The sequence below is a fragment of the Vigna umbellata genome, chromosome 1 (assembly GCF_029865625.1).
Source record: "Vigna umbellata cultivar VRB3 chromosome 1, Vumbellata_1.0, whole genome shotgun sequence".
NCBI lineage: Eukaryota > Viridiplantae > Streptophyta > Magnoliopsida > Fabales > Fabaceae > Vigna > Vigna umbellata.
In genome coordinates, this window is record NC_142165.1 from 102,011,632 (window position 1) to 102,033,326 (window position 21,695).

Consider the following 21,695-nt stretch of genomic DNA (forward strand, 5'->3'; position numbering starts at 1 on the left):
TATATATATGTATATATATATATATGTATGTATATATATATATATGTATATAGATATGTATAGTCAAAAACGAATTAAACCTATTTATCGATTCAATAGAAGCCCAAAGAGATGAATTGAATAGGGTCCTAAATAATGAGAGATATGTGAAAAACAGGTCCGATTACGCCTATTCCTAATCCTAAATAGAATGGACGCAGAAATCTATATGTAAACATAGTATCTATTTAGATACGCTCGAATGAACCCTTCTCATAATGAGAATGTATATAACCCCATTTCGGTTGGGTCCGGTATAGAATGAACTTAGAATCATGGAATCGACTCGATCATCAGATTTTCGATTCTAAGTTCATAACCCTAGCCCATTCCCATTTTGGGCGGAGCATATCTACTAATTCTTTGATTCCAGTTAGTAAGGTAAGAGTTGAACTAAGAAATAGATTCTAGAAGCTAAAAAAGGGTATCCTGAGCAATTTCAATAATAGGGTTCATTGATATTCCTGGTATAGTAGATGCTATTACACATACAATCATACTTAATTCGATGGAATTGTTTGATCTTAAAGGGGACCTTCTATAATTTCGCACGTGAGGAGTTATTTCTTGGTTTCGTCCAGTCATTAATAACTTGATTATTTTTAGATAATAGTAGATAGAAACAACGCTTGTAAGGAGTCCTATTGAAACTAAGAAATATAAGCCTGCCTGCCATCCACACCAGAGATATATATATGTATATATATATGTATATATATATATATATGTATATATACATATATATATCTATATATACATATCTATATACATATATATATACATACATATATATATATATATATATATATATATATATATATATAGTTATATGCTTGTACTGTTACAATTGATTGAGTTTGTTCGGTGATGACTTTTGCTCGTTATGATCCAATCACTCTCTGTATTGTTTCACCTGTTATCGACTTTAAGAAGTGAACTTTAAATGTAATTCAATTCCACAAAATCAACTTGTAAGATGATGCTTATATTTATTTATATATTTTAAATTGATTTTATCTCTAATCGATGTTAGACTTCCAATAATAAATTATAATATAAATATATAAAAGTTATAAGACGTTATTAGAATTAATCATTATCTCTCATTCAAGAAAAATACTTCGATATTTTATTAAAGTTTATAATAATATAAATATATTATCAAAAAGCTATTGAAAAGAAAAAAAAAACATTGATTAAAATAACTTTCCGGGTCCTTTTTTTTTTCTTTCATAGTTATATATAAAATATTGTAAGAACTATTAAATTCAATATCTTCAGAAATTAAAATATGAAAATTGCTTACATGTTAATGTAATTATGTTATTTTCATTTCCATGTTCCTAACTCATCTACCAACTCATTCACCTCCCTTTAATTTCTTCCAACTCTGGTATCAATTTTTTATAACCAAAACAACAAATTGAAATTAAATAAACAAAGCCCAAAATAAAAGACCACTTTCCATGTAAGATACTTGCCATACAAATTAAATTCAAAATACAAAGCATTTTTTATGATAATCACTAGAAAAGTTATGACAAAGTGATTTCAATTAACTCACAATCTAATAATTAAGTTCATACAATTAATTCCCAAAGGGAAAAGAAAAAGATTGATGGAAGGAGCACTAATTCCAAAGCTATAAAACCTTGTTAAACCTTGAATCTGTGCTGGTTTCTCTTCGTCATCATCCTCCGTGAATAGGGTTTACTTTCTTGAATTTCTTTCGAATCGATTCCATTGTGTCTCTCAAAGATTTGACAGTGTTTGGTTGCACAATCTGTGAAGATGCCTCGTCCCAAAAGAAAAGCGGCCCCACCAATCACTTCTTCTGATGTTGATTCTTCTCTTCGTCCCGGTACTTCTATTTCTCGTTTCCGATTGGTTCTACCCCGCGAAAATCGAATCACAATATTCACTAAAAGAACAATGAATATTGAAAAATTTACTTATTTTAAATTTTTTTGTTTTCTTGTGGGGCAATGAGTTTTTCTGTGGCGAAGTATCAAAGTTGGCAAATTTAATCGATCTATGTGCTGATCGAGGTCAAATATCTGTAATTGGACCATGTCTTGCTTTTGTAAAGTTCTGGATACGATATTCGATTTAAACGCTTCAAAGTTCAATGCATGAATACACAAGATTTTGGTGTTGTGGTTTTATAGTTCGGACACGATTTGATCAGATTCAGTGCGGCATATTTGATTATTTGCCTTCATTTTTTACGGGTTAATTTGGAGGGAGAGGGTGGTGGTGGTGCTAGGTGTCTATCTTGTTTTTGCGATGCTTCCCATCAATTACTCATTTAGCCTGGGTTTTTCGGCTGTTTATGAATCATTTACATGTAATGTTAATTGTGTAATACTGATGCAATTTGTTATTAGAATGCTCGTGCCCAATTATGATCTAAAATTATTTTCAATGGGCAGTTTACCTTGTTTATTTTTAGTGTGCATCCGGTTACCTTTTGTTCTGCAAGCTCATAATTTGAACGGTGCTTGTCAGGCACATAACTTGAATGGCACCTGTATCTTACATGGTGGTATATATAAATTGGAAAAACACATCTGTGCTTAAAAGACAATGTCTGTTTCGTATTAAATAGTCAATGATGTCATAGTGTTTTAAAATCCAGAGTACATATCTTCTGGGAGGCTGCTTTTCTGCTATCTGTTGCAGCTTACTAGAACAGTATGATGCCACTTATGAAGACAGCCTGCATGTTTATAGCCAATACAATCTGAGAGCAATTTTAGCTTAATACTTCTACAGTTCATGAGGGTTGATTGATCTATTTATGGGGGAAACTATTAAAATGCTACGAGGTAAAAGCACTACCATTGTGGTGAGACTGAAGATGTTATTAAGAAGGCAACTGCATTCCCGTAGACAATATAATTAGTGTCCTTTTGGTTAGATTTGTGGAAAAAAATTGTAACTATTTGCATTCCAAATGAATCATTTGGTTTTTGCTGAGCTATTTTTTCGAATAGTATCAGCATGAAAGAGGTCTCTGGAAGTACGATGAAATATTTCACTATGTGTATTGTCCTGAACCGTAAGCCTTAATTATGCATGACTGCTTCTAGTTTTTCAAATTAATGGCGAAATATTTCGTTTTATCTTTACCTTTTCCATCTAATGCTGACTCTAATTTGCTGAGTTCTTGATAGTACTTATTTCATTTCGTGTTATTATTTCAGAACCAAAGAAAGCAACCACAAAGCAATTAGATCGAATAGATAACCTATTCGAATCGTATGCAAATAAGTCACTGGGTTTGATTGAGTAAGTATGTGCATGTTGAAATTATTGTGGCATGCTTTAATTGTTGTTTGATCTTGTTTAGGATTAGAATATTTCATGCTTTAGTTAAATTGAGTTATTTGCTTGGAACTTAGCTTATGTTTAAGTAGCATACGGTGGTTTATTTATTTTTTCAATGCACATTTTAAGTAAGGAATTAGACAGGGCTTAGGTCTGTTTATATATATATATATATAAATTTAGTTAACAAACACGTGTTCAGCAATATTATGCGTGTTGAGATTCAATGCTTCTCTTTTATGTTTTTAAGACTGTTTCCCTTCTTCGTTAAAGTGTATGTGACTCGTCTTGATGCATTCTCTATACTTTTTGTTTGGTTGGTCAGCCCAGACGGGATTGTGGCATTTTGTAAAGATGTGCATGTGGATCATACAGATGTTAGAATGCTGATACTTGCTTGGTAAGTAATGGACTGGATTAATCTTTCCTTTTCCTGTATATAACTGGTTTTTTGATATTGTGGCATATAAATATATGTTTTTATCTTGTCAGGAAAATGAAAGCTGAAAAACAAGGTTATTTTTCCAAGGTTGGTAGAGAGTATTGCTTTACAATCTTAGTTTAGTTACATACTGCTGAAATTAGTGAATGACATTTCAACACTCATTTATTGACCATGGATTTGTGCTCTTGATGTAACCCTTCATTTAATACTTATGTATTGATGTATTTTTACATTTCAATGTTTTGATGTATATACTTGCATTTATCCTTTCTCTCTCTATATAGGTATGTGTGTGTGTGTGAGCTCACAATGATGAAGAAAGGTTCAACCTCTCATTGAGAAAAAAAAGGAACTTCTCACTTAAAGAAAACTCTGATTTGTTTATTTAATTTGTGTGTAGCTAATAATGGAATCGATACTAGTGAAATAGATAGGATGGCACTGTAAATTTCAAGTATGCTCTGTTGCTGGTCTTTTCTTCGTCTATTCTCTGCCCTTTAATCCGGAGTAGGCTTTTTACTTCAATAACAGATAAAGGGAGTTAATGGTATGGTGTGGCTCTTTAGCTAAACTTTTTTGTATTGTGAGCTCATGATATAAGAAATATTATTGACAACAGTGGTGTGGAAATTTTGTTGGGGGGCAAGCAGAGGGCGGGATTGCAGCAGGATTGATGGATTTTGGTGTATGTGGTGGCAAGTAGACTCTTGATGTCCCATGAAAGATATATTACCTGATGAAATTCTGTCTCTAAGGAAATTGTTCAATTTGTGAGGATGTATATATGTGAACTACACAAATGGTCTTGTAGGCCCATGTTTGATTGGAAGTTAGATAATTTTGTTTGTGGAGGTTTCTTTTGGTCTTTCTTTTACCTTATCTGTACTTTATCTTCTTTTTTTTGGTACAATGGAGGTTTGAACACCTTGGTTGAGGAACGAAGCTGAGCTTTATGTTTGAGGTTGATGTTTCTTGTGGTGCATTTTCATTGGTCTGGTGAAGGACTGGACCTCTGACAACATCATTACATTCAAATCTTCTAGACTTGGGCCCATCCAGTTGGGCTCATCAGCTCGTAGACAAGGACTTCTCTGGTGTATCTGTTATATTCATGTGGATTACTGAAATACTAAATTCTCCCCAGTAAATGGAATTTTCTTTTATACAAAAGTTGGCTGAATCATGGTCTGAGATATGATTCTTTTTGACCGTCGTTCTGAATATAGTTAATAACTTTTCGTTTGTTAAATGTTGAAAACCCTGTCACATTTGGGTATATTGCATCTGTGTCAGAGAGAGAGAGAGCAAAACACTGTGTGATGGCATCTAAGGTCATCAAACCAAAATCTTCGTATATTGGTGCTATGCATTCTTGTCATCATTAGTAAAGGTGGCTTGAATTTCTTCACCACAATGTTAGTTTTTGGACATGTTATCATCATCAGTTTTTTCCTATCTTGATAGGATGAGTGGCGAAAAGGGCTCAAATGTTTAGGGGCCGACACACTCCCAAAGTTAAGAAAGGTCATTGGTGGACTGCAGAAAGAGGTATTTTATTTTTCTGTTTTAAGTTACTTAGTGAAGTTTTCTTGTGTTCTTATTAAGTTTAACCACTAAGGTTGTCATTCAAAAAGAATTTTGGTGTAATTATTTCTTGTGTCTTGTTTAGGTGATGGTACAAGAGTGCTTTGAAGATTTTTATTCCTATGCATTTCAATACTGCCTGACGGGTAAAACCAGTATTACTGGGATTTCACTCTTATTTTAGACTACTTGTTCTACATCACTGCTTTCGAGTTCTTATATGTAACTAACGTAAATAATAATACTTTCAGAAGATAAGCAAAGGAGTGTAGATATTGAGACCATCTGTGAGCTGTTGAATGTCGTTCTGAGATCTGATTTCCCTACTCAAGTTAATTTATTAACTGAGTATCTAAAGGTAGTGTAGGTTTTTATATAATAATAATATGCTTGTCTGCCCTTTGCCTAAACTTTTTCAGTTGCATGTAATGACTCTTAATGACAACTTTCAGTAATGTCCAGCAAATATGCTAGATTGTGAAGGATATTATACTTTTTTTTCTTGTACTTAATTATTGTTCCACATTAAAACTATAGCTATTTGATCATATAAATTTGTTTTCTTGTACTTTCATGATCTAAAAGTAGTGTAAATTCTTGAAATATTTTCCCATGGAGTTAAAACGAAGGTAATTTCCCTTGGTTATTCCTTGTATATGATACACACTAAAGTTGTGTTGTTTAGGTGGAAGATGTTGAAAAGACTTTTAATGTCCATACACATTAAATTGTTTTCTGATAGTTGAAATGCTTATTTGACAGGTTCAAAATGACTACAGGGCACTAAACATAGATCACTGGAGAAATTTTTATCGGTTTTTTAAGGAGGTAATGCTGTTTTTATTTTTTTTCTTACTTTGCCTTTAGGATTTTATATCATACGCATTTTTCACTTCTGGTTGAGTTTACTATCTCTTTGTAAGGTTAATTTGATTATTTTATAAATATTACGAAGCCCTTAGTAAGTTGTAAAAAATAAAAATAGTCAGTTAACGCTCGAGAGGAAAATATCTCTTGGAATATTAGTTTACATTTTCTTTCTATTTGATATTTACTTTTATGGTGATAGCTAGGATTTTAGGGATCGGTTACTTTCTTCTATCAGTGAACATAACATACACCATTAGAAATTCAGTCGCAAAATTCACAAGTCTCTTGATTTTTGAATTGGGTTTACTTCATGCTACTCATCCTTTTCCCCTTTTAATTGTTAAACAAACACAAGTTCGTCTTGTTTATACTTATTACTGGTGTAAACGAGTCAGAGTTAAACCAAATTCGTAGTTGACTTGATTTAAACAATTCACAGTTAAAGCTTCTTAATTTAAACAGTTCACAGTTAAAGATTAGGGTTGACTAGTTCAAAATATGTCGTTTGCTTAACTATTTTATACCTTGATTATCTTCTTATCCATTGATCAATTCAAAGATCTTATTTTAATTTGGAAAATGATTCTTTGACACACCGAAATATTTTACTTTCATTTGACACTATCCTTATTTACTTTTTACTCTCTTTTTTTCTTGAAAAAATATAAAACTTTACACCTTTATGACCATTTTATCAAATGAATGTAAAAGTGTGTCATAGTACATTACTCTTTTGATTTTTAATTTGGTATATAACAGGCATTTCCACTTTCAGAACAAGGAAGAGAAAGAGTGCAAAAAAAATTTGAACATAGAAATCAGGTATTATAACTGGTCTTGCTAACCAGTGAACTAAGGAAGGCAGGGCATTGATTAAAAAACTTTTATAAATCAAATAGAAGGATAACAAACTTTTATTAGAAATGACATTGGTTCAAACGAGGTGTGCCAATTGCTTTAACGAGTTTAATTCAAATCATTCAAGAAAAACTCAACCCATCCGTTTGCATGTGGTCAACGGCTGTGGGGATAACGTCTAATTATCCATGTGTATGAATTGTACGCTAGTACATTTGATGGGTGAAATTTGGTGTACTTCATATTTAAAACTCGCAAGCAGAAAAATATGTCTGACGTTTTGTTGGTGGCAGGTAAGTCTCAGTGATCTTCTAAGTTATGATTCCAGTCAAGCATGGCCCGTGATCCTCGACAATTTTGTTGAATGGTTAAAAGAAAAACAAGAGAAAATATAGTTCTCACCTTTCTCAAGTTTATGTTCATTTTTAATCTGCCGACTCCGAACGAGAATACTGTTTTGAAGCGGATATACAATTGTATATGGCTGATCTGAGTAATCAGTTCGCAGTTTTTCTGCAGAATTAATCCCATGTAACAACAACTTCATACATTGTCAACTGTCAAAGTTATATTCACTTTTCTTCATCTGGATATACTGTTTTAAGCAAATTTTGTTTCAGTTGCCAAAGTTCCCGAATCTTTTATCCATTTAACGTTTATATGTGGCTCAACTGAGTAGGATAAAACCAATTTTGGAAAACAATCTGAAGATTTAAAAGGGTTAATTCAAAGCTTTCCACAAGAGGAAATGATTCTTTTACATAGGAATTTAAATTTTAATGTTAACAGTGTAGTAAAACAATTTACAAAAGCTCATGAATCTTACAGTGGTTTGGATTATGAAAAACCAAACGAGGAAGGATAATTCATTCTTGATTTTAAGATTCTTAACATTTGCTTTAGGTGGGATAAATATGTAATTTTTTCTAAATGAGAAAGGCTAATCTATTATTGGTTTTAGGATGGTGAGCAATTGTTTTAAGAGTGGAAACCCAAGTTTTGAATTTTGAGTTTTTATAGCAAGAAGCCTTGATGAAAGAGTTTGTGACAATTGAAATATTATAACTGGACAATTTTACTATATAAAACGGGGTTATTGATTTCATTGTTTGTTTTAGGAGTCCAAAACAATTGCTCACCATCCTAAAACCAATACTAGATTAGCCTTTTTCATTTAGAAAAGATTACATATTTATCCCACCTTTTAGGAGTCCAAAACACTAAGTTGTTAAGTTATACATTCGAAGATCAAGTAGGAAGGCAAACGTTTTATTTTTTGTAGCACTATTATATATATAATATAGTAAAATTAACATATTTTTCAAAGTGATTTATGCTGTCTTTTTGAGTAAAAGAAGAAATTAATATTATACAGCAAAATCAAAATGTTGAATAAAGATAATCGAAAGGTGCATTTAAGGAGTGAAGAGAGAGATTCAAAAGTTTCCTTGGCACACCTAGACTCCATTGTTCAAGTAAGACAAATCCTACCAACTAAAGTTACACGAGCATACTCTTTTATAAGATGAAGTGACTCACAGATTTTCAAAGTCTTTTAACGGCTGGATTTTGAAAATGTCTACATGAACTAATGGACATACTTCTCAAATTGTCAATTCACAGACAAGGCAAAACCATTTTCAGTCTTATGCTATCTGTACTTAAAACTTGAGAATTGTAAGTTGTATTAGACTAATTAAGGATGAGAGTTAACTTTTGTTTTGCAAAGGAATTATTATTGGTGTATTTTTTGGGAGAATTCAAACATGAAGAGACTATTACCTAAATAGTATTAAAGATAGATCACTTAAAAATCTGTGTATCACTCTAAGTTTTGTTTTATTAAAAAAAAAACTCTTTTGGACTGAAATAAGAAATCTTGATGTTCAAGACAATGCAAGAAAAAGAATAGAGTTCTAAAATTGTGAATGAGGTATGAACTAAAGTTCTTAAAAGATATATATATATATATATATATATAAGCTTACAAAAATATAGAGATAAAACTAGATATATAAATGGAATGAAACGTGTCTAGAATAAAGGGAGAGTTTTGGTGTCAAATGAAGATGTTAAACGAGAGTTGAAAAAAAAAACTTTTGAGTTTTTTCGTGATGGATAATGTCTGGCTTTTAATATGAGATTAGGAGTGAAAAGAATGAAAAAAAAATTGATTTACTATTATTGAACTCAAATATTATCGTTAATCGTACATTTGTTACGAATTAAATAATTTTTATCACTGAATTCAAATGATTATTCTTATATGTTTAATTAAGATTTGGGTCGACATTCTTGAGATATATGTGTTTATGTGTAACTAACACTCCAAGTGTCTAAATTAATCATTTGATATATTTGAATACAGTGGAAGAAAAAAATTAATAAAGATTTTACAAATTGGATATAAGTTAGGTGGTTAAAAACAAATGACCATTCTCCTCCCAAATACTTAAAAGTACTTAATAGGATTTGTATGTACTAATAAATGTCCATTTATATATTTTATGGAAGTCAATAATGAAATTCAAATGGTTAATCAAAGAAAAATTGAAGTCAATGACATGATCCATATAGATAATATAAACTAATTAGGTAAAATTTTGTTATACTATTAAGTCTTTTATTTTTCTTCTTCTTTATGCCTCTTTTTGCTTAATTCGGCATATATGCTAATTTTTACAAATTTCTAAAGTTATTTCTCATTTTGAGGTTTTTGGTTTTTGCATGGAGCATAGATCAACAAAACTTTAATTTAGCCAAATTTTATGACTGCGAAGATATAAGATAAAGATATACACCTACTGTATTATATAGTGTAACCAATTGGCACCATTAATTACTTAGAAATCAACTGAGACATCTCTTACTGTTTTACACAATCCATAAATAGCAAATGTTTTAAATAAAACAGGTGAAAAATAATTCATTTGCTGAATGAAGGCAATTCAATTACTTGATGTTGAAAGATAAGATACAAAATGATAGCAGAAACACGAAGCGACGGGCTCAAGTTTCAGTTCACTCTTCCCCTCTCATTTATGCAAAGCATCCATGAATTTAGAGCTGCATTAATGGCAATAGTTAGATAGCTACTATTGAAATTTATCCCATAACATATGATCATTTATAAATCAATCATAATATAAATGAGGTTATTGCTTCCTGTACACTACATTTATTGACTGCATTCTTATAATAATCCAGAAATCACTTTTATAGAGGATAAAATATGATTTTGAAAATTTGGGGTTGCGAGAAGAAATTGAAGAGGTGCATAAAGTAAAATCCTATGAATGAATGTAATCTTGAAGCAATTTCCTTTACCTTGTGTTGAGATTTTCCAATCGTTGGTATCGAGGCCTGCAGCCCAAAAGAAATATCCACCGAGATAAAGAGATTGAGCAAACTCAACCTTAGCCGCCACCGTTACCGGGTCATCGTACCCGACCCAGTTACTACCACTGTAAGAATAAACCGACGCCGTTTCCTCGTCATACACCACATTTGCACCCGTTTCGTTATTAAACTCCAACACCTGAAACAGCGCCATCGCACCATCCATCCCGATACCCGCCCCTACAGCCGGAGCTCCGATTCCATGAACACTCGGGTCAAGTAACTGCCATGTCCTCCCATAAAGCGGCAAACCCATAACCACCTTCTTCGGAATAACCCCACCCCGGATCCAGGACCGTAACCCGTAGGCCACACTAGCATTACTTTTCGGGTCAAAGAGCCCAGCAGGAGGCCCAGTGCGGTTACTCCAAGGCCCATTAAGATCGTAACTCATGACATTGATCCAATCTAAATTCTCGTTAATGGAACGCACGGGGTGTCGCAAAGACGTCGTTGTGGAAAGAAAGTAATCGACGGAGAAGTACACGGCGGCGGTGAGGAGGAGCGGTTTCCGGGAAGTGGCGGAGGCCTCGGAGACGATGGCGGCGCGCAATTCTTTGAAGAGCCGGCCGAGGTCCTTCATTTCGTTCGCGGTGCGAGGGAACTCCCAATCAATGTCAACGCCGTGGAAGCCGAAGGCCCGCGCGACAGCGATGGTGGAGTTGATGAAGGAGGCGCGCACGGCGGCGTTGGAGGCGATGGCGGCAAAGAGGTCGGCTTTGACGTTGGCGCCGCCGATGGAAACGAGAGTGGTGACGGAGGGACGGAGGGTGGCGGTGAACTTGGCGAGGGTAGCGGCGGTGGAGTCTGGAATGTCGAGTTGGTAGGTAGCGTTGTTGGGTGCAAGGAAAGCATAGTAAACGTGAGTGAAGAGTGATGTGTTTATGGCTGAAGGAGGGAAAAGCGGTTGTTGAAGCCAGTATATAGCTTTGATGTCGGAAGTGGAACTCTTAACGGTTATGACAAAGAACATTGGTAAAAACAGAAAACGTAGCATGTTGGTGCATGCCATGAAGAAACTTTGGTTATTGAAATTTTTGAAGAATAGAAAGTATGCAATTTGATTATTGTTTCTTTAGGTTTAATGCATATTATAATTGGAATTCGGTAATGGAAGTTTGAGAAAATGTGAGGATCTTGGAGAAAAGATTGTGAGCACATGGCCGTCCATGGTTGGAAAGAATGTTAATGGATTCTCTTGCCGTCGAAACAAGTACAACAACGTGTTTCTGCACTCCATGCTTCAATGTCAACTTCAGCAATGGCATAAACCTTTGTCAACACTTACTCCAATTAATTTATGCCAAAAAGTTCTAATAGAGAATGTAACAACGTTCATTCACGTAAAAATAAAAATTGTTTCAGTTGCCTAGCGTCCTTTGTAATATCGGAGAAGGTGAATATAAATATTTTATATTTGTTATATTTGACTTTATAAAATTAATCATACAATACATAATATGGTACATACATGTAGCCTAGAATATAAAATGAAAAAAAAAAACTGAAATATTTCTCCTTAGCTGGCTTACATGTGAATTCTGGTAAACCAATTGTGTAGAGAGCAAACATAAACTTTTAAAAATTGACGATTGAGTCCAACGTATGAAGGCAGACATTCGTGACGACACAATGTGATATATATATATACGATTATTATTATTATTATTATTATTATTATTATTATTATTATTATTATTATTATTATTGAAAAGAAAAACTTTCTAAGTTAAATTCATAAAAGGAGAAACACAAAATATGAAAAATGAAATAAACGAGTTTTATGTATAAAGGAGAATAGAAACTTAAATATTAAGTTTTTTACTTTCCAACTTCTAAAAAAATTATACGATTGCACTGATTAACATTAGAAAAATGATTTATGGACACTGAAACGTACATATAGAAAGAGAATAAAAATGATTAGTTTATAAAAAGAGAGATAGAAAGAAAAAAACAAGTATACAAAATTAAGGTGTCTTTGTATCATTACTCTTAAAATTATACCTATGTTGGAATATAATGTTAGAGTGAAATAAAAATGACTTGTTTGGTAAGTACTAGAATGTCCTGCTTCATCATCTTGGTGCCAGTTGAGAAATTGTAACATCATTGATTGAATAAAAATTGACTCCGGTATGAGATGTTTCTTTCTCGTCTTCACGTTTCTGAACTGAAAAGGCAGGAACTTTGGGAGTACCAATAACTGCACTTTCATTCTTCAGCAGTGAATCAACTTCCAACATGGAAGGTCTATCCACAGAGTTTTCCTGAACACACAGTAGAGCTACCTGCATGCATCTCATGATTTTACAAGGAGATGCTCTATCATCCAATGAAGGCTCAACAAACTCCACACCTCTTCCTTCCCTCCACAGTTCATATGCCTGAATTAATACTTATTTCAACCTCAACCAAACCAAGAAGAAATCATAAATAGAATAGTCATAGGAGAAAAAAAAGAGATAATTAACTTACATATTCCAAAAGGGTCATATCTTCATCCATGCCATAATAACATGAAGTCCTCTTTCCACTTATGATTTGCAAGAGAAGAACTCCAAAACTGTAAACATCGTACTTCGTTGAGTATATGCCTTTTCTCACGTACTCAGGAGGTACATACCCACTGAAAAGACAACCGGAAGTGATTAGAGAGAGAAAAGAAATAACCATATATAACACATGACTGTTGAAAATTCACTTACTATGTTCCAACTATCCTTTCTGTGTTTGCTTCAAGGTCATATTTTCTGAAAATTCTAGCCATGCCAAAATCGGATATCTTTGGATTCATATTGTCATCTAGTAAAACATTACTGGCTTTAAGATCTCGGTGGATTATAGTAAAATTTGAGTACTCTTGGAGATAAAGAAGGCCTTGAGTAACGCCTTCAATGATATTGACACGCTTGTTCCAGTCTAAAAGAATTGATTTCGTTGGATCTGCATCAAGTTCAACCCTGGATTATTAGTCACAGGACATTCTGGAATGATTGCTAATTTGAAGTTTAAGTGAGCTTAGCAGTAGTAGGTTAAGAAGCTTAGAAGAAATGTAACAACTTCAATGAGAGACGAGTGATGTAGCAACTGACCAAAGAGGAAATTATCTAAGCTTTTGTTTTGCAGGTATTCATAGATCAGAATTTTCTCGTCCCTTTTTGTGCAGTATCCCAGAAGTCTAACTAAATTCACATGCTGTAGTCTTGCTGTGAGTGTGATTTCATTCTTGAACTCTTCAGGGCCTTGATTTGAGGTTTCTGAGAGTCTTTTCACTGCTATTTCCTGACCCTTCCGTAATTTTCCCTGACAGAATCTAGTCTTAATTACCAATTTTATATGGACGAAAAACACTGTTATCTATCCCTAAATTTATTGTATCAAATGTTAAAAAACTGTTGTCATTACAGCTAAAAGGAGTGTTGCCTAACCAGAGACTGAAATGTATGAATAATTTAATACCTACAAAAGCTTGTAAGCAATACATTATCACTATCTTACCACAGAAATAATGGCGCTAGCTTTCAGTTCAGATATTCTAATTGCACGAAGCATGTTTCATTAACAGACGAGTTTCCAAATCTTACCTTGTACACTGTGCCAAATCCACCCTCTCCAAGCCTATTATCTTTTGAGAAGTTATTTGTTGCCGCTTTAATAGTGAGATAGCTGAATACTGTCAAATCAGAGCCGTTTGCATCCATATCCTTTTCTGCTTCTGGTAAATATCTCAGTTTATACAATAGTTTGGTAACAGTGGCTACGGCCCCTGCAAAAAAAGTGGGACATAAATTAAAGCAAAGATGTATATTCTTTATAGATAACTCAATTTTTTCATATTTTTTACATCCTTACCTGGGTTGTAGTAGCAAAATACTATTCCCAACAGAAGGGCCAAAGTCAGAGTAGCAAGCAGAACAATTATCAGCAACCTCATCTTGTGATGATCTTCAAATTCTTCATCGACAGCTTGAGCTGAAGGATTATTTTGTAAAGTGACGCATATGATATATGTTATTTCAAAAACTAAGACGAATATTTGATGCATAACAATATATACTTACATAAATATAGTCCACATCAACCAATTGTTCTGTAACTCACCTGCCCCTATTGAAAGTTCCCAATTTTCGTCATTGCCTACTTGGAACACGTTGTAACCAAGTAGCCCATTTTCCCTTGCATAAGAAACTTTGGCCCTGATGATTTCCACATCATCAAAATTAACCCAAGTGGTGGACGCAACGGTGAACTGGTTCACCACAAAACTTGCATTGTAACGTGAAACAACTCCATTTCCAAAGCTTTTGATGTAACTCTTTATGAACTTGTAACCCATGGAACCATCCATTGTAATGGCAGGTCCTGAAGCTGGTGTTCCCACGCCACTGTTTGCAGCAGGAGTCACAAGTTTCCACGCATATCCATGATAAGGCAATCCAATCAACAGCTTCTTAGACGAAAACCCCCTCCTCCTCCACTCTCTGATTCCAGAATCAGTATTATCCCAATCAGAAGAACCATACAAAGCCGCATGAAAAGCCGTGGAATTGGCCACCTTAGGGAGATAGTAATCATAAGCCACAAAATGCACCCAATCCAAATTCTCCTGCATTGAATCGAAGGGGTAACTCAAGGAGTTCGAAGCCTTAAGGTAGTAACCTGCCATCACTAACAACAACTCTGGCTTGGTAGAGTTTCTTGCCTCGGAAGTTATTGCAGCACGCCACTCCTTCAAAAGGGTTCCAAAATTGGCAACCTCGGAACTTGGCCCCGCCCCAGTAAGGTCTATGCCATGAAAGCCATAGAACCTCGCTGTTCTGATGGAAGAATCAATGAAAAGTTTCCTGTAAGAAGATCTATTTAGCATTGAGGTGAAGGCCAAAGAGTCCTCCCTGCCAGCCCAGATGGATAAAAGCGTTGAAACAGATGGGTTTTGGAGCTTCACCGTGTTGGTGAAGGTGGAGAACTTGTGCTCCTCGGAAGAGTTGATGAAGATGTTGTAGGTGGTGGGGTTTATGAAGGCAAAAGCACATAAAAGGTGAGTGAAAAGCGTGGCTTTGATGTCTGAAGCAGAAATTTCATTGCCGGAATAGTAATACCCGGCTTTCACCCATGAAGGGTTATCTGCAAAGGACTGAGATTTGAAAGAGAATAAGGTGAGAAAGAAAGTGCAGAAAACGATGAGATTAGAAGGCATCTTGATAATGATGAGAATTGAAGAGTGTTGAAGAAAATATTGATTTGTTAGTGTTGCCATGTGTTGACACTTGCATCGCTCTCTTTTCTTATTTTTTTGTTAATGTTGATCTCACCATCATCATCACCGTCATCTCACCATTTCCAACAACAGTACTGTTACTAACTAACTTTTTCACATTGGAGAAAACTACAGGACTCCATTGTTGCGTGAAAAGAACAAAAAATGATGGTTCTAGAGTGCACTATAATCAGTTACAGCTACTTAGTTCCTAACCCTTTATATTCAAGGAAGACTAGAAAACAATTTCATCTTCTCTTCTTTCTTTTCTCTGCTTCCACCACTGTTCACAAAATTCTCCAGTGAATCCATCTCCATGATATCAATTTGGGTATCTCATAACTGCTACCCCGTGTTTGCTAGTTTCTTCAATTAGTTAATGTTTTGAAAGCTCTTCTATTTAACATTAGAAAAAAAAAAAAACAATAACATATGTATCAGTAATAAAAAAGAAAATTCTTTGACGATAACCAAGAAAATTTATAAATATATTTTTATTTTTATTTTATCTAATTTTTTATTATATAACAGTAAGATGATTAGATATATAATTTATAATATATTATATTAAAATTATGTTGTAACAAAAGTAATAGTTTTATGGAATTTAGAAATATAAATAATTATAGATTTATTGAGTATAGAATACGAGGAGTTATTTTTTTAGAATTAGGTGGAAGCATTTTCACGTTACTTGTTATTTTTTTTTCCTCCACTATGTTTTAGTTCTTTTAATATTAATATCTTTTATTGTAAACATTATATTATAATTTTAAAACATAATCATAAATAAAATTAATTTTTATATCATAACTTTAAAACATAATTACGAACAAATAGAAATAATTTGTATGTACAAAATGAAGATCGTATTATATATTGTTATAGATAATATGTATCTTACTTTTTTAAAAGAGATTTTGAACGTACGAAACAAACAAAAGTAGAAAGCTATTCAACTTATTGAAAGGTCTAAAATGTTTTTATATACTACTTTTCGGAAAAAAATAAAAGAGTGTTATATTATATCACGGTCTAACTGGTTCAGAAAATTTGAGTGGTACAAGTAATTAGTTGTTAAAGGAAAAATTGGCTATGTTCATAAATGCGTAAATTGTTGTCTTTCTTATAACTTTTAAGAGACTCTTCATCTCATGTGGTGCAATGGTGAAACTTTTTCAAGTCTTCTCCTGAGAGGTTACAATTAATTTGGGGGTGTAGATGTACTGAGGTTCAGTGTACACATATAGATATAGATCTCTATACTGATAAGATATTGTCAGCTTTAGGTACAACTCCAAAAGAAATGTTCTCTCCACCTCTCATGATTCATCTGACTATCTGTCACTAGTCACCTGTCAGGGCTTTACCTGAACATGAATGGACGTACTCGACTGAGTCCGGTCACCAGACCTGAACTATGAGCTCTAATACCATTTGTAGGGAATAGTTCGACACACACATAGATCTCCACATGATAAGATATTGTCCGCTTTGGACTGAGTCTTCGCGGATTTGCTTTTGGTATCACTTGAAAAGACCTCTTATCAATGGAAGTATCTTATATGTATATAAACACATGTCCATATATTATTTTATCTTATGAAACTTTGTTTATACTCAACCGTAGGAAGCATTAGTCTTCTTTACATATCAACCTACTCATCCTTATTGACAAATATTTTATTTGGGTTCACTCATCATTTGATTTTCTTAGTATTGTTTTATTGAAGATTATAATAACTAGTTTAGTATAGTAAAAAAGTTATAATTTATAAATAAAAAATAATCTGTTTACTTTTTTTGAACTCATATATAAAAAGAATAAATTAATCAATATCAATAAAACTTTAATACAAGAATTTCTTACATTTTGGAATTTCACTCACATATTTATTTGAGACAAGATGAATTATTAACTCTGGTACTATTAATAATTTTTCGAAAGGAAATCATCAAACCAAACCCAAGATTATAGTTCTTTTTTTCTTATTATATTCAAAACAAAGTATATTAATACTTATATATACTAACCTAACAATTTACTCATTTTCAAATAATTATTTTATTGTTCCTAATGACTTCCAGTATCTTATAAATATTATAGAACAAGTATTATATGTATTATATGTAAATATGTAATTCGACTCTCTGTCTTAAAACTAAGAACTTAATTTGGGGATATAATTATATTTTTTTTTCTTTTTATAAATAATCAAGTAATGTTTTGAAAGATTAACGGTCAACGAAAATGATATGTAATATGCCCGGCCTGATGCAACATTGTAATAACACAGATTATGTGATAAAGGAGTCCATATTCTTTACTAGATTTTTAAATGTTTTTTTTTTAACATTAACAATACATTGGTATTGGTATTATAAAAATCTTTTTAACATATTTTAAAACATCAAAATTAATATCGATCAATTTATTTTAAATACACAATAAATCAGCAACACAGATTAAAGGGAATAGTGCCCTAGTAATTCATAATACGTCATGGTGTATTTTGAGCTGTTTTGATTATCTATCATTTGTTCTTATAACAGCTAAATACATCATAACTAAACATTGTAATTTATATATAAATAGATATAAAAAAATGTAGTATTCTTTTCATTTTATCGCTTTATTCCTATAATATTATATTATTATACTTTTATATCTCTCTGTCTATATAAATTATTTTCCATTTGTGATAATTTTTTTCCATAGTTATTTATAATTTTCTATAATCTATACCATCACTTGTTATATGTACCACTTTTTCTACTTTTTGTTTATTTTTGTTTTTATAGGATAAATAATTTATTAATTAATTACTTACGTTCAGAATAAAGTTATAAATTAGGTGAATAAAATAGATTGGAAGAAAATCAAACTTCTGTGAATCTAAACAAACCTTTTTGTTAATATATATCTTTGTAAAAGTAGTCTGTTTTTTCTTTTTAAAAATAGATTAAACAATAGATACAATTTGTATACCATAAAAATAATAGCCATGAGGACATTACACCAATACTTTATAAATATTTATTCAACATCTTAAACGCTTCTATAATTCTTATCAGTGATTTTTCAAAAGTATATTAGACAAAACTTCTAATTGTTAAGAAAAATATTTAGATTAAAACAAACAAAAAAAATGCACCATAAGTGTTTGTTTAATGGTATGATGGACTTGGCAAACAGATTAAAAGAGATAAATATTATTAGCAACCTTTGAATATGACAGTATTATATTGAAGATATTACAAACATCACATAAAAATTATATAACCACCGAAGAACACAAATACATATATTTATTTATCTTTGTAATAAGAGGACATAGCACCTGAGATTTATTCATGAAGTCAAAGCATGACTTTTTACATTTGAACTCTTGGTATAATATAGTACCTACATCTTCCACGTATTGTAAGCTGCAATGCAATACAACAAAACCTACCCATTAGAGCAGAGAAAACATTGGATCCAAAACAATATGCTTGCAGAAATCACGATACTGATATAATAATAGAAATGTGTTGAAAACAAAATAAGACCATTATTACTAAATATTAACAGATCTAACAAGCAAATTTTTGACAGTCACCTGTTCGAGAAAGATTCCAATTGTTGTCAGCACCGACCTGCCAAACAAAATGGCCAAACAAACCCTTACTCTTGCAATAATTAACCTTAGCAGTTACACTCTGAACATCATCATAGCCAATCCATGTTGTCCCAGAAGAGCAATAATCTGTGACCACGGTTGAGTTGTACACACACCGTGCTCCATTCTGGCTCACAAATGCCCTAATCTGGTTGTACCCCATGGACCCATCTCCACCAAAGGCAGAACCATTAGCCGGAGCATACAATCCATTGTTACTAGCATTTTTCAAACGCCATGCATAGCCATAATAGGGTATACCCATTGATATTTTTCGTGGAGAAACACCGGCTGCAATCCAAGAACTGATTCCTTGATCTCCGCCGACTTGGTAGGCTCCAGAATTTGTCTGAAAATACAACGCAGCCGGTGGTGCCGTTCTATTGGGAAACCAATTTGGACCGTGGAAATCATAAGTCATTACATTTATAAAGTCAAAACTATCATTGATTGCTTTGGCAGGCAAATCCAATGAGTAGTAGTTTGAAGAGCGAAATAAGGCAGCACTAAGGAGCAAAGCTGACTTCCCTGAGTCTCTAGCTTCGCTAAGCAGAGATGTTCTGAATTCTCTGGAGAGTTGGCCAAAGTTTTGCATGTCTGACGGAGTTGATGGAGACTCCCAATCCACGTCAATGCCGTGTAAGTTGTTTGATCGGGCTAGCTGTATTGCCGAGTCGATGAATGATTTTCGCGAACTGGGTTGACTTGCCATTGCTGAAAAGGTTGATGAATTGGAAGCTCCACCTCCTATGGATAATAGGGTTTTAACAGAAGGGTTCTTTTGCTGAACGGTTTGGGTGAAGGTTGAGAGCTGAACAGAGTTTGAAGAGGAAATTGTGACATTGTAAGTGATAGGGTTAATGTCGGCAAAGGCATAATAGAGATGGGTGAACAATGTGGAGTTGATGTTTGATGCAGGAAAACCACTACCGGCGAACCAATACCCTCCTATGTTTTGTGCAGTGGATGCATGGAGATGCAGCATGAAGAGGAAAAAGGGAATCAGAAATTGAAACTTTTTAGAGAAAACCATTCTTGTAAGATTATATTTTTCTTCTCTGCTTCTGATTCTTCTTGTTAGCCATATTTATAATTTAATTTTACAACTTGTTGATCGATGCATTGTATGCACCACTTACGTACGTTGCATGCAATTGCATTTATAGAGAGGTCCCATCTCTAATTTTTTTTATATTTATTTTAGCACAACACATTAGTTAAGCTAATTAATACAATATTTTGGGTAAATTTATATTTGAATTGAAATATCAATTAACATATTCAAACACACTATATAATTATTGAAAGAACTTTTAAAATTTCCATTAACATAGATAATTAATTATATTTAAAAAAATATAATTAATTATAGGTAGATACCTACAAATATAATTAATTGCAAGTATAGGTAGATACCTACAGATATTTAAAAAAAACTATTATACATTTTTAAAATAAAATCTAAATAAAATTATAAGAAATATAAAATATAATATAAATTTAAATTTAAATTTAATCTAATAAAATATAAATTAATTTTAATTTTAATTATATTTAACTCAACACAATATAAATTAAATTTAATTTAATAAAATATAAATTAAATTTTAATTTTAATTTTTTACAAATAATAAATAATATAATACTTATATCAACTCATTTATAAACAAATATTAAAATATTTATTATTTATTATTTACAATTTACAAGTAATAAATAATTACGTGTATCAATTATTCCTTATAAATTTTAAAAGCTAAGCTAACACAAATATTTTTAACATATAAGATGTATATTGAATTTGCAGCATTTTTCTTGGGTATTGAAGTTGCTAATTAAGAAGTGGCTGATAAGAGAATTTTAGTGGACGTGTCTAAAAGCCTTACGTGATTACTTTTCTCATCAGTTATTAAAAAATCATTGACCAAATCTTACAAATAAAGGAAATATTGAATAACCTTCATTTATAAGGTACTTTCACTAAAAGTAGTTACAGTTATTAAAGCAATCCAAATTTATAAAATTGACTAACTTTAAGTCGACTTTTTCTTTTCTAATTATTTTTTCTTTGTCTAAAAAAGTTATGTTAAAATCTTAATATTATAATACTCGTTAAAATTTAAGTAAACTTTTTCAGAATTAATATAATGTTTTTCAATTAATTTAAAACAATTTTTTTCAATTTTGGATTCAAATGAAAAATTCAAAACATCATTTCATATTTTGAAGTTCACTAAATCTAGAGATG

The 21,695-nt window shown here is 32.4% G+C and overlaps 4 protein-coding genes across 4 annotated transcripts; 1 reads left to right on the top strand and 3 right to left on the bottom strand.

The window, feature by feature from the left end:
* The first annotated feature begins 1,666 nt into the window (after window positions 1–1,666).
* On the top strand, window positions 1,667–7,717 carry LOC124834928 (uncharacterized). The gene is made up of 9 exons (XM_088105235.1): window positions 1,667–1,900; window positions 3,246–3,330; window positions 3,695–3,769; window positions 3,862–3,898; window positions 5,279–5,362; window positions 5,484–5,544; window positions 5,650–5,756; window positions 6,161–6,226; window positions 7,420–7,717. The coding sequence occupies exons 1-9, from the start codon at window positions 1,831–1,833 to the stop codon at window positions 7,519–7,521; spliced, it is 687 nt and encodes a 228-aa protein (XP_087961361.1). The 5' UTR covers window positions 1,667–1,830; the 3' UTR covers window positions 7,522–7,717.
* Window positions 7,718–9,971: 2,254 nt separating this feature from the next.
* Window positions 9,972–11,718, bottom strand: LOC124834878 (nod factor hydrolase protein 1-like). The gene is made up of 2 exons (XM_047309690.2): window positions 10,454–11,718; window positions 9,972–10,192 (listed from the first exon to the last, which is right to left on the bottom strand). Exons 1-2 carry the CDS (start codon window positions 11,535–11,537, stop codon window positions 10,143–10,145), a joined length of 1,134 nt encoding a protein of 377 aa, XP_047165646.2. The 5' UTR covers window positions 11,538–11,718; the 3' UTR covers window positions 9,972–10,142.
* A 702-nt stretch (window positions 11,719–12,420) lies between these two features.
* LOC124834913 (uncharacterized) lies at window positions 12,421–16,168 on the bottom strand. Its single transcript, XM_047309746.2, has 7 exons — window positions 14,630–16,168; window positions 14,381–14,500; window positions 14,113–14,294; window positions 13,621–13,831; window positions 13,234–13,471; window positions 13,004–13,154; window positions 12,421–12,912 (listed from the first exon to the last, which is right to left on the bottom strand). Exons 1-7 carry the CDS (start codon window positions 15,783–15,785, stop codon window positions 12,604–12,606), a joined length of 2,367 nt encoding a protein of 788 aa, XP_047165702.2. The 5' UTR covers window positions 15,786–16,168; the 3' UTR covers window positions 12,421–12,603.
* A 2,808-nt stretch (window positions 16,169–18,976) lies between these two features.
* Window positions 18,977–20,504, bottom strand: LOC124834869 (class V chitinase-like). Its single transcript, XM_047309679.2, has 2 exons — window positions 19,388–20,504; window positions 18,977–19,214 (listed from the first exon to the last, which is right to left on the bottom strand). Exons 1-2 carry the CDS (start codon window positions 20,478–20,480, stop codon window positions 19,192–19,194), a joined length of 1,116 nt encoding a protein of 371 aa, XP_047165635.1. The 5' UTR covers window positions 20,481–20,504; the 3' UTR covers window positions 18,977–19,191.
* Between the last annotated feature and the right edge of the window lie 1,191 nt (window positions 20,505–21,695).